We start from the raw sequence: 13,270 nt of genomic DNA on the forward strand, positions 1-13,270 counted from the left end.
CCCCCCAAAGTAGACAAATGAAGTTAAAATGTAGATCCATGAGTACGAAGAAATGGAAGCCTACCTGATAAAGAGATGCATTTAGAAAAATATGGAAAACGGTGTTTTGTTTTCTATTTAAATCACCTCTACTTCCATGTTACACAGATAGCCACTTCTAATATCTGAAGGTGCTCCCTTCTAACGTCTCCTGCCTGCCAAGCATACCATGAATGTGATTCAAATGCACTAGAGATCACTTGGCACCATGGCTTTGTAGTCTGAACTGTATCACCTAAAAAATGAGATGATATTCCCCTGACATTAAATATCTTTCTATAACATGATTTTTAGTGGTGGCTGTACCATGGTTTCTGGTGTGGAATACCATAGAGCATGAGCCAGTTATTTCCAACATTTGTTCTTATAAATAGATATATGCTTTATACCCATCCACTTCTAATTTGTCACAATAAATGCCTAGAAGTTGAATTACTGCACAGAGGGTGTAATCATTGCATGTATCCATGCAATACGTATGTATCCATATGTTGCCAAATTGCTCTAAAGAAAAATCGAAACAACTTACCCTCATACCTCTCTCCCATGGCTGATACTGTGGACTACTATTTAAAAGCAAGTGAACAAAACCTCTACCATGTTAACAGAAAAAACCCATGGTAGCTCATTTCTCCTCTTCTCCTCTCTGATGGAAATTGAAAGTGGTGTTTTTTTCTACCAAGTTGGCTGGCCTCTCACTCTGGCAGTTTTGGACCAGGCCTGGACAGAATTCCCACATCTTAACTGAATTTATGGTGATGGGTGACCAGTATCAGAGCTAAGAGCATTGAGACTTGGGCTAACTTTGCCCTCAGGTGCACAGTGACCTTTTCAGCCTTGGGGAGTGAGGGCAAGAGGAATTTATTCCCCAATGGGGCAGCCATTCAGGCAGAGTGATGAATGCCGCATGCCCTCATCTAAGGGGATGAGGTAGGGGGTCTCATGTTTGATTAGCACCAAGAATCCAGAGAGTTCTTTCTCAGAGGGTGAGGGCTTCTAGAAGGACACTCAGATTTGGCAAGGAGCACACACGAGCTTCTGGGGCTCCCTCTGCTTGTCGAGTTTTCCACCTGGAGAGTCTTTAACACCAAATCAGATGTGTCTTCACACTCACTGAACAATTCTAAGGGCTGTTCTTGACTTTTCTCTCCTTGCTAGGCATTTATCTAGAAGGATTATTCAAACACCAAAACAAGTATTATCAATATAGTTTTACAAAGGGGGAAATCAAGATTGAGAGAGACGAGAGATCTGTCCAAGGTCACACAGTTAGTATGTGGCTGAGCTAAAATGCAAACTCAGGTTGCCTTAACCTCTAAAACAGAGTTCTTTCTGCTCCACTCCACTGACTGTGTGAGTTCTCTCAAAAAGAAACAGAGCTGGCATTTGTTAATGATGGAAAGTCAGATTTTACTCAGGTTTCCATAGCAGGGAAGGGAGACTGTAGAGTAACCATGTTCGACTCTCATCTGTATGGAGGGGACTGGGACTTTTAGAGGGAAAATGGGAGGGTGGACAACAGGCCAGAACTCCAGCAGAGTCCAGGCAGGGGAAAATTCCAAAAAGGGGGCAGGGGTCTGTTCTGAAAACTTAGGCAAGGCAGGTGTTGGGTCAGTGTGGGTCTCAAGCTCTAAGTTCTTTGGGCTGTCTTGAGCTTTCTTGGGCAGGAAGACAAGGGGAAGCAGGAGGCTGGGTCATCCTGGGGAAACCAGGCTGGGGTTGGTCTAAGTCTCCTAGCATAGGGGCAGGGCGTTGATGAAATAGTTTGTGCTGCGAATTTGCAGTTTTCATAGGCCAAGTTTGAGGCCTGGTTGAGAAGAGGGCCCAGAGGAGCTTGGCTAAAGTCTGGTCAAGGAAAGTGTCTGTCGGTTCCAGCAATCTGGAACATGGTAGAAAGAAACCAATTCATGGGTTTCTGCTGGTGGGATTGGAGAGGAGGTGAGGCATGATGTTAGACCCAGAGGACTGAGAGAACAACAGGGCCACTAAAGCCTTGCTCCCACCCCCCAGGGAACAGAGCATTGAGCAAAGACTCAGACCCGGATGTAAGAATCAAACCAATATGTAGGTCTGGGAGAGACTGCCAGTCAGGGGTCCCTGAGATGCCCAGGCTTCACCCTGTGTTCTGGGTCTGTAGATGGTGGAGCAGAGCTTACAAAGGCCCTTTTGGCTGGACCAAACAGGGTTGGAGGTGTCACTGCCTCTGGCCAAGAGAACAGGTGGGCCAACACGAGCAAAGGGAAACCTGGACAGCACCAGGGAGCGATCCCCAGCAGCCTTACTGGCCTCAGCGAGGACCTGACACTTAATTCAGACGATGGTGAGAAGGTCTTCCAGGATTCCCAGGAATTCGAGGCAGGTTGTGCTTGCCTACATCACTGAGCACCAGGAGTCAGCTTCATTTTTCCACCATTCTTATCTCTTCACTTGTAACCACCATGCCAGGCCTCCACTTGGCAGGTGCGTGGTAGTCAATATGACATAGGCTGGGACAGGTCTGGTCGTGAGATGTCACTCAACTGGTCTAGCAGGGGCTCTTGCCCAATGTAACTTTATCATAGAGTATTCATGTATATGTGTTTGTTATATTTATGTTCCATTTACTTAATATTTTAGCACATTTTATTTATTTTTGTTTTAAATTTTTATTTAAATTCTAGTCAGTTAGCATATAGTGTAATATTGGTTTTGGGAGTAGAATTCAGTGACTCCCAGCCAGTGCTCATCACAAGTGCCCTCCTTAGTACGCATACCCCTTCTAGCCCAGCCCCCCCCACCCCTGTCCATCAATCCTCAGTTTTCTTCTCTATAGTTAAGCGTCTCCTATGGTTTGCTTTCTTCTCTTTTCTTTTTCTTTCTTTTCCTTTCTTCTATGTTCATCTATTTTGGTTATTAAATTCCACATATGAGTGAAATCATATGGTATTTGTCCTTCTCTGACTTATTTCGCTTAGCATAATACCCTCTGGTTCCATCCACGTCATTACACATGGTAAGGTTTCATTCTTTTTCATGGCTGATTAATATTCTATTGTATATACACCACATCTTCTTTATCCATTCATCAGCTGATGGACATTTAGGCTCTTTCCCTAGTTTGGCTATCACTGATAATGCTGCTGTGAACATTGGGTTCATATACCCCTTTGAATCTGTATTTTTGTATCTTTTGGATAAATACCTTGTAGTGTAATTGCTGGGTCATAGGGTAGTTCTATTTTTGACGTTTTGAGGACCCTCCACACTGTTTTCCAGAGTGGCTGCACCAGTATTCATTCCCACCAACAGTGGAAGAAGGTTCCCCTTTCTCTGAGTCCTCACCAACACCTGACATTTCCTGACTTGATAACTTTAGCCATTCTGACTGGTGTGAGGTGGTCTCTCACTGTGGTTTTGATTTCTATTTCCCTCATGATGAGTGGCGTTGAGCATCTTTTCATGTGTCTGTTGGCACCTGCATGTCTTCTTTGGGAAAATGTCTATTCATGTCTTCTGCCCATTTCTTAACTGGATTATTTGTTTTTTGAGTGTTGAGTTTGATAAGTTCTTTATAGATTTTGGGTACTAGCCTTATTCTGATATGTCACTTGCGAATATCTTCTCTCATTCCATTGGCTACGTTTTAGTTTTGTTGATTGTTTCCTTCTCTGTATCACAAGAGTATTTGGAAATTCTCATGTAACATTTGTGGATCCCTGAGACTCTGCCCTCCCATCTGGAAGCCCAGATTGAGGATGCTTTCCTAACACTTTGTTCTTCTGAAATATCTGCATTTGGGCTTGAGTGTGTGTCCATCTGCAAATCTCTTCCCGAACTGCCTATTGAATATAAGCCATGACGTTGTGTGTTTTCAGGATCTGCAGAGATTGCTGCCTCAACAAAAGGAGTAACCATGGTCCCGGCTGGTTTGAAGTCTTTGGGCTTAGCTGCGTCATCCACCAAAAGTGGCCTAGAGGAAACAACTGGAAAAGGTGAGTGGGAGCAGGCAGAGAAGCCTCTGTCCTCTCCCGGCCTTGAGATTCTCTGGATGGGTAGGTAACAAAGGCCTTTAGGCCATGGTGTCAAACTGTGACCTCTTCATTTTGGTGTGACTAGAAGGGATCACTCCTCTCCAGGTGAAGTCATGGGACACAGAGGGGACCTGACTTGCCTCTGGCCACTCACCTGCTGAGCCAGGGAAAGGGGCCCGCTGGCCGAATGCTGCCAACCCTCTTACTGGCCCCCAAAGGAAGAGCTTGGCACCGTGCACATGAAGTTGTTGGAAAGAAGGAAATATCTGGGCTTTCACTCCCTCTCCCTTCTCTCTCCTCTTGCCAGGGGCCCCACCAGAGGCCCTGCCCTGCAAGGAGCTACAGACACAGGGCAGGGCTCTTTTAGTACCAGGCCAGCCCTCCACAGCATGCACCGCTGGTGCATGGAGTGGTGGAGAAGACAGCATTTGAGAGGGAGGCTAGGCTGGGAGCCCTTCGCAAGGTCCCTGGCTTCTTGGTTCCCCACCCCTCGCCACTGGGCCTGTGATCATGGGGTCAGCACAGTGGATGTAGCCAGTCTTGGCCAAAGTTTCCGGCAGAGGAGGAGGGGACAAAGGTGGAGAAAGGGTGCAGGAGGGCAGAGGCGGAGGTAGAGAAAGAAGAATCAAGGGCTCTGAAGGCAAACCCAGGCGGGTACGCTAACCTGCTGGAGTCAAGACGTCCACAGGCCAGGGTGCCCCCAGGGTGCCAGCTGCTGCAGGGCCTCAGTGGGACACACTCTATTCGGCAATCACATGTGGCCGAAGAGCACCTCTGGTCCCGCTCAGCCCCCCACCCTTCAGGGGGATTTAATCAGGAGTCTGGGCAGAGCCATAGACGCCTGGCAAGGAAGACATGCTCTCTGAAAGCCAAACCATGCCAGACAGGGTGTTAGACATGGGGACTAACCCGTAGCAGTTTTTCCAGAAGGGCAATGGAGGCAAGGACACGGGGTTCCTCGGATGATCAGTACCCATCTGGATCATTGCCTGCCTGTGTGAACTCTGTCCCGATGTCCCCTCCTCTCCTGACAGCCCTGTTTCTGATCAGCCTGTGACAGGTTCACCTTCTTGCACCTGGGAAGTAGGGACAACACACGGGTGATGCCTCAGCTTGGAGAGATGCTCTTTTGTCTGACATCCCGGTGCCCAGAAGAATTTGAATCGTATGGGTGTTACTGTGGGCAAGAAGGACGAGGCGAGCCAAGGGATTCCCTGGACAGGTAGGGATGGGCGAGGGTGGCAGGCCAGGGGTGCTGACGCTACCCGCATGAGAGGTGATAACCCTCCTCTCCAGTGGGGACAGCTTCAGGCTTCACACCGAGCACTGCCTCCCGCGGGGCTGCTGCTCACGGTCATGGGCAGCTGAGGCTCAGGCTTGTCTGCACTCGTTCAGTGGTGAAGGCGCAGAGCCAGACAGATGCTGACCTGTGGATGTGGTGCTCCAGAGCTCCTTCAGCTCTAACCACAAGTACTGCCGATGGCCCTAAGAGAGTCCATCTACAAAGACCTTTCAGGAGACCCCAAATCTGCCTATTCTGCAACAACCAACATGTCGAATTGGCACACCCACCCAGTTTGCCCTGCAGGTGACCACATGAAAGTTACTTTCTCAATAACTTTTTAAATAAAGATTTACTTATTTTTAGAGAGAGACCGAGAGACAGAAAGAGAGAGAGAGAGAGAGAGAGCAGTGGGAAGGGGCAGGAGGAGAGGGAGAGAGAGAGTCTTAAGCAGAATCCGGACTGAGTGCAGAGCCCAACAAGGGGGTTGATCTCAGGACCCTGAGGTCACAACCTGAGCCAAAACCAAGAGTTGGACACTTAATTGACTGAGCCCCCCAGTGCCCCAGCTTCTCAATAACTTTTAACTGCTCAATTTTATATCTGCCACTTTTGGAAGAATTTTCAGTGACCTCGTGCCTTGGTGAATCCATTCATTCATTTATGCACCCGCCCCACCAGCCACCACCCACCCCAGGCAGGTGCACTCAACCCACCTTTCTTGAGCTTTTGCTCTGTGCCGGGCCCTATGCTGGGTGGTGGAGACACACAAATGAGGTTACACCTGAACAAAGCAGCTTGCAACAAACTGCCAGTGCCCCAGAGGATCTATGTGGTGCAGAAGACGGGCACGTCGACCAAAAGACCACCAAGATCATAAATGCAGCGGTCAAAACAGGGAACAGTGGAGGAGCCAACCTAGACATGAGCTGCAGGCATATTCTGTGGGTGGAGTTGATAGGTGTAAAGCCTGACTGCACGTGGGGACTGTCACGGCCCCTGGCCAGCGGGCTCTGCGCTCAAAGTGCATATCCCTGGGATGGTGGGGTTGCTGAAGGAAAATCCACAGCTAGCGTAGATACAGGAGACAGGGAAAAGACAAGGCCCGGTGCCATTAACATACAGGCTGGAGGGACGGCAGGACCATGGTGCATGTCACTTGCAGGTCAGATGGTGTCTGGTTGGCTGTGTCTCTCCCCCAGACACCCACCTCCCTGGCCTTTCTCCCCTTGCCACTCACCTCCTTCCAGCCCTATCATCTGACCAAGTTCCACATGGCATCCAGTAGGGAGGAAGCTAGGGGCTCTGCTACACAGGCCACCTTCAAAACTTAGCTCCCGCTGGGTGACACTGAAGATGCATCTATTTTAGCAGAGTGTACACCACACTGGAATCATAAGTGTGTCTACATTAGAAGTTCGACAACGTGGGCTCCACTCTCGGAACAGTGTAGATACTCCTGAGACCATAGCACTCAGGACACAAGGCAAGAGGTAAAACTCTAGGCAGAAGTCACTGTGTCCTGTTGAACCCCACGGAAAGACAGTGGGGTTGATCCTGACCACTGGCCATATTTCACAAAAACATGAGATTTGACCAGCAGGCAATTAAGTTACAATATGGCTTCCCTGACCTCCACGGGGAAAAAATTAAAACAAAGCCATTGCCATTGCCATTGACCAAGGAAGAGTTACTCAAATTGATCTCATTTTCTGCAGGGATGTCTTTTCAAAACCATGCATACTTTACATTCTGGGCAATTTGGGTGACTTTTAAGCTCTTTTGAGGATATGTGATTTCGGATTCACTTGCTGACTTCAGATTTTCACGGAGATTAATTTTTCACCGCCACCCACCCCAGGCAGGTGCACGCACCAGAATGTGTGGTTCAGCTGAGCAGGGCGGTCATGTGCAACTGACGCAGACCTCCAGCCATCGGCCACTGTGGCAGGCACAGTCGTGGGGCTCCCCCCAACATTGGCAACAGGGGAAGCCGATTCTTGGCTGAGCACTAACTCTACAAAAGGGCAGCCAGTCATGGTGGAGCCCTGCTCTGGCTGTGGCCTCTGACACCACGTGAGAGCTATCTGTGGATGGGATGAGTGGCAGTGGGAAGGTTTGGGGACAGTGGCGGCTCCTCTGGGCTGACGCCGTCACAAGATTCCTCTGGGTATCTATGGGCTGGGCACAGTGGAGACGGTGAGGCTTTACCAGGCCCAGATGGGGGTTGTCTATAAAGGAAGACACTGATTCATTCCTGTATGGCTACGGAGGCCCTGCTTCATGCTGGATGCTTTCTTAAATGTTGTTCTTTATTTATGCTCAAGGTCATTACTCTGCTCTCTCTCAAGGCTAGGGTCCAAAGGGGGTGCCCTATGGATGTGAGATTAATCGTTCTATTAGGTAAAAGGTTAGAGGGGGCAGGGCCACTGCTAGTCCATCTGGTACCTTCGTGTAAACTAAAAATGGTAACCTTTTCTCAAGGCTCTTTTTTCCATATCAACAGATGCAAATTATTATCATAAATATGCAAATCATCTTTGCAATCAACAGAGTCATAATAAGAACACAAAGAATTTTTTTAACGGTAGGATGCATACAGTGTGGCTGACACGGTTTTAGATGTGGTATCTTTGTGAAGTGCACAACCTAAACAATCATACATGGTGGTCCTGTGTGTGCCAGAACAGAGGCCTTGGCTTCTCTCCCTGCTGTAGGGTTTGTGGGAGAGGCAGGCCTTGAAGGAGTTCCTGCGTCAGCTGGGTTTTCCTTGGTCTTAGGTGCTGTTTTTCCCATCACTGCTGCGTGGAGCAGGTGAGGCGGCTGGGCTGCCTGCTCGGGAGGCTTCCTCGGTCACCAGTGCTGTGCGTGGACGGTACAGCCACGTGTAAGTGCTGGGGGCCTGCTCAGAATCACATGGGGTTCAGGCCTCCCAGTGCTGCCCCAACCACGTCTTCGTCTACAATGAGATTTAATACTCTTCTTAACCGCGACGCACACTTATTACCGATCCTGCCGAGGGCGCGGAAGTCCGAGAGCTAAGTCAGCAGCCAAGTCAGAGCTGGGCAGGAGCAGACCAGGAGCAAGAGAAACTGTGCTTATGGTGCGCCTGCTGCGTGCCAGCTGCAGCTCTCAAGATGGATGAACAGAGTCAGACGCCCCAGGGATCCTACGAGGAGGCACCGAGTCCTCCCTTTACAGAGGTGGCGGCAGAGGTCGCACTATAGAAAGAAGTGGGTGGTGGGAGCGGGAGTGGGGCCTGGAAAACCACGTTGCCTCAGACCTAGAACCCAGTCCTTGTGCCGGGGGCTCTCATGGCATTTTGTTCTCTCCCTGAAAAGTGGAAGCCCTGTCCTGAGACCGCCCAAGGAGCTCCATGGAAAGGGAGCGGACCTGGCTGAAGGCAGTGGACCCGCAGCCTCCGTCCGCCCTCTCCTGGAGCCTCAGCGGGGTGTCTGAGAACCAGCAGCCCTGGGAGCGAGCGTCAAGCTCATGCACCCCAGGGCCAGCTTTCCATGTCCAGCCCGTGGAGGCAGTTCCTCTAGGCTTTGCAGCGTAAAGTCCCTGCTCCCTGGAGCAAGTCGTGAGAGTCCTGTGAGGGCTTGTGCCCACCCTTGTTTTTCCTCCACGGAGGCCCCTCCCTTCCTCTGCCCTCCCTCAGCATCAGCGGGCACCTCCCTGCCTCCTGGAGGTCCACATGCACCTGTCAGGTCCAGGAGCCCAGTGCTCACGTGTCACTTATGGCTCCTGCACTCACTCACTCGTTATCTATCCCACGCACCTCTCTTGGGAACTAGGAAGGCATTGATCAGACACAATCCCTGACTCAAGTGCCCCACAGCCCAGAGGACAGACAGATGCGCAAGTGTCTGCTCTCATCCCGGGTGGAAGTGCTCACGAGAGTACAGGTGCCCTGGGAGCCGCAGAGGGGGTCTGAGCTGGGAGAGCAGGGCACAGGGTGCTGAAGAACTGAGCAGTCGGAAGAGGTGGCGAGGAGGGATCTTGCAAGACATTGTCAGGTTCCCAGATGGCCACACTGGGTGTGGATGTTCCCGGAAAAGGGAAAAGAGGAAAACCAGGGCATTTGGGGGAACTTCTGGCAGTGTAGGAACAGAAAGGGGCGCTGGGGGACGGCTGTGGCCAGGTGAGGTAGGAGCTAGACAGGCACCAGATGATCACCTGAGGTTTGAACTGTTGGGGCATGAGGAACCAGGACGGGTATAGAGCCACAAGTGACAGGATCAGATTATTGTCATCATTGGATGTCACCATGCCGTGGGATCTCACCTGCTCAGCTGAAGAAGGCTCTTTCACTATCCCTGCAGCCTCAAGGAAGCCAGAAGCATGGCCTTGGGGGTCTGAACTCCGATGGGGCTCCAGGGACCCAGGTCAGCCCTCCGTGAGCTCAGAACAGTGTCCTGCACCACACACGGTGCTGGGTCATGAGAACAGGGCAGAGCCTGCCCCGTGCTGTCTCAACACGAGGCCCAGAACTGCTCGGGGGAGCAGGCTCTCGTGTGTCTCCACTCTGCTCTTGGCCCCACATTTGCCCGCCCCTTCTTTAGCTTCCTTGTGTTGGAAGGCAACAGTGTAGGAATTTAGAGGGTCTGTGTGCTGAGAAAAAAAAAAAAAATCTGGCTGATATTTTACTTCATGGTAGGTTCAGATGGAAAAAAGTTGGAACAAATACTTCTCTAGCTTCATAGAAAACTACAGGTAAGAAAAGTATTTTCAGGAGGCATATCTAAGTACCTTCAACACATTACTTATCTGAGTCAGATGACATCCATCCCCGCCCCCAATGCAGGAAACATAAACATTCAAGAAATCAGGTAGGGTTGCCAGCAAATAAAAACACACTAACTAGAATTTCAGATAAACAACAAGTAATTAATTGTTCAGTATAAGTATGCCCCAAATGGATATACTTACATGAACATATTTATCTGAAATTCACATTTAATCAGGCATCCCATATTTTATCTGGCAAGGTTAAAATAGATTGCACAAGAACTACTTCCATATGACAAAGGGGAAAGGTCTGGCCCAGAGAAGTAAGGAAGTAAGATATTTAACAGTTCTGTCCAACAAACAGTTCTGCCCAACAAATATTTTCCGAGTGCCAACTCAGGAAATAGGGGTCAAGGACTGACTTAGGTGCTTGGAACACATGGGCTCTGCCACCAAGGCTCTCCATCCAGCGAGAGCGAAAGGTAAACACAGACACAGATGATTCATGCACGGTGTCATTAACATGCAACCTGCTGGAGAGAAGGAGCCATAGGTGGGATCTGATGGGAGCCCAAGAGGAAGGTAGTCCCCTTACCCTGGGGGCTCAGGGAAGCTTTTCTGGAGGAGGGGATGCCAAGGGGAGTTTTGACAAAGAGGTATGAATTCACCAGGAGAAAGTGAGAATATTCCCAGCAGGGAGATCATAGACGCTGAATGTTGTGAGGTTCCCAGATGGTGGGTGGAAGGACAAGGCTGAAGGGGTAGTCAGGCTGGCCACATGCCACCTTGCATTACATGTCTACTCTCTGTTCTTGTCCTCTAAGGTGTGGGGCAGAGCCTGTGTGCAAAACTGCTTTGTGCCTGTGACCAGACGGCGGCCGAATGCATGGCCTCTGCCTCCTTTAACCAAAGCCTGAAGTCACTGGGTGCACAAGAGTGCCAGGGGCCCCAGCTGTCCTGCGAAGACGGCATGCCTGGGGCGCCTGCGGCTTCCTCCCTTGGTTCCAGCTCCGAGGAGAACAGCGAGGAGGCCATGCCCCGCACAGAGGGCCTGAGAAGAACCAGAAGATTTCTGGGAAAATCACTTGGTCCTGTGGGGACCAGGCGACAAGGCCCCAGAGAGATCCCTGGAGAAAGTAACAAGCGCCCCCCACAGTAGGTTCCTCCCATTACTGTCCCCTCTTTGCACCTCTGTCTCTGTCCTCCCGTCCTCAGCAGGGGCTCAAGGGTTGAAGAGCCGGCGAGCCCTGTGCATTGTGACGCTTGTGAGCTCACACAGGAATGTGTTCTGTACTTCCTTCGGTGCATACTGGGGGCTAAATAAAAACTCCAATCAGTGTTGGCTTTGGTTTGTTTTGAAGAAATGCTATAGAGACTGGTGTAGGAGTAGATACCGGATGTAAGATGACAGAGCCATGGAGCCAAATTATCTCCACTCTCTCATCACTGAAAGCTATCTCTTCTTCTATTGGGAAAAAAAAAAAAAAAAAAAGAGGAATGTATTTAATCAATCTTATAAGCTCACTAGTGGGACACCAATAACCCAAGGATATGTGCCAGGGACTAACGACAGCTCTGGTATGTGCCTCTAAAAACACACCTGCCATTTGAGTTATTCCAAGAGGCAGATTAATATCATGGTAATTGTAAAAAGCCTGAAATCATACCCATCCTTCCATCCACCCACTCACCGACCCATTAGAGATGCTCCTGTGTCATCAGGCAGAATGTAGTGTGTTACCAGACTCTCTCTCCATATTCGATAGGAACACAAACTCGTAGGCTCACATCACATCGTTGGCTTCAATCCCTACAAATCACAGGTCTGGTAGTGAGAGGGGTAAGGGCCCCTGCCTGCTCCTCAGACTGATGGGAAAGCAGAGCCGCTAGAGTTCGGTGTGGCTGACCTTGCGGCAGGAAGATATTCTGAAGTTGGCAACAAAGTTAAGAAATTAAAAAGGTGCTGATGCCAAGCCAACAGGAGACATCCTTCCTTGCTTTCCAGCATGTGATGAGCAACCTTTTCCTTTGAAGACATTTTATTTATCTGAGAGAGAGCAAGCAAGCAGGGGAGAGGGAGAGGGAGAAACGGACTCCCCACTGAGAAGGAAACCTGATGTGGGGCTCCCTCCCAGGACCCTGGGACCATGACCTGAGCCAAGGCAGATGTTTAACCCACTGAGCCACCCAGCGCCCCATGATGAGCACCTTTTGATGAATCCAACACATTCGTACCTTTTTGACCAAATGACCTTAACTAACAGCCAAAGCTGGGTTCTCCCAGAAGTGAACCCTCTGACAAGAACTCGAGAGCAAGATTAGTAGCCAAGTGAGGGAAAGAATGTGTGGAGACTGAAGAAATAGGGCAGGAAAGGTAGCCAGTAAAGGGTGTCTAACCAAGCCAGTTACAACTAGAATACACTACACACTGAGAGGCGACTGATGGGGCTATCAGCTTCTGACAGATCAGCCTTTACTCCTGGAGAGGGTGACATCTCCTTCTGGCCTGCTGCACACAGGGGCAAAGCAGGCTCCAGGGCAGAGAAAGCCTTCAGGCAAAGAAATGCAGGTGCCAGCGGCCGGCTGTCAGTGGCAGAAGGGGAACTGGCTTCAACTACTGCATGGCTGGCTGGCTCCTCCTACCTTCAGCCGCAAGTGAGGTCCCAGCGGTCCATTCCCAGTGCCAGGCTGGCCACCTGTGTGGTAACCGCGCCTTCGCCACATCTTCGCCGGTGGCAGCTGGATGTTGCTCAAGAGAGCGACAGAGCTGACCTACTTAGCTCTGGTTCCCAATCAGAAAACCTCCTGTGGACGACCAACCTCTTCTTCAAGTGTTTTTCTGCTCTCCAAGACCACTGCTGGTGCTTCATCTCCTCTCCTCCAACCCCCTGTACCCCACAACCTTGTACTCAGCTCGAGACTCTGTAGGACTGTGAAGAGTCTGAGATTTCACCTTCCTTTCAACTCGTAAATTCATCTTTGTTTATGGATGCTGGCAGAGCACACGAGGCACCCCCAGGTCAGAGACAAAGGCTTTATTGTCTACAGTAAAGGCAGTAGTCAGAGTCTCAGTATTTCTGCTGGTCCCTCAAGCTCTGGGGCACCACAGAGGGCAAAGTGACACCTCCACACAAGGTGGGCTTCCTTACCCAGGAGAACCAAGTTTAGGGATCCGAAACTACACACTACTAGCCTGCTTGACTGTTAA

At 50.1% G+C, this 13,270-nt stretch overlaps 1 protein-coding gene across 1 annotated transcript in view; it reads left to right on the forward strand.

The window, feature by feature from the left end:
- OC90 (otoconin 90) overlaps window positions 1-11,394 on the forward strand; it is a 35,220-nt gene extending 23,826 nt beyond the window's left edge. The window contains 4 exon segments of the mRNA XM_047723787.1: window positions 3,894-4,010; window positions 5,100-5,271; window positions 8,112-8,218; window positions 10,887-11,394. Coding sequence (XP_047579743.1) covers window positions 3,894-4,010; window positions 5,100-5,271; window positions 8,112-8,218; window positions 10,887-11,221 — 731 coding nt within the window. The 3' untranslated portion in view covers window positions 11,222-11,394.
- The last annotated feature ends 1,876 nt before the right edge of the window (window positions 11,395-13,270 follow it).

Source organism: Lutra lutra, chromosome 4 (genome assembly GCF_902655055.1).
Source record: "Lutra lutra chromosome 4, mLutLut1.2, whole genome shotgun sequence".
Taxonomy (NCBI): domain Eukaryota; kingdom Metazoa; phylum Chordata; class Mammalia; order Carnivora; family Mustelidae; genus Lutra; species Lutra lutra.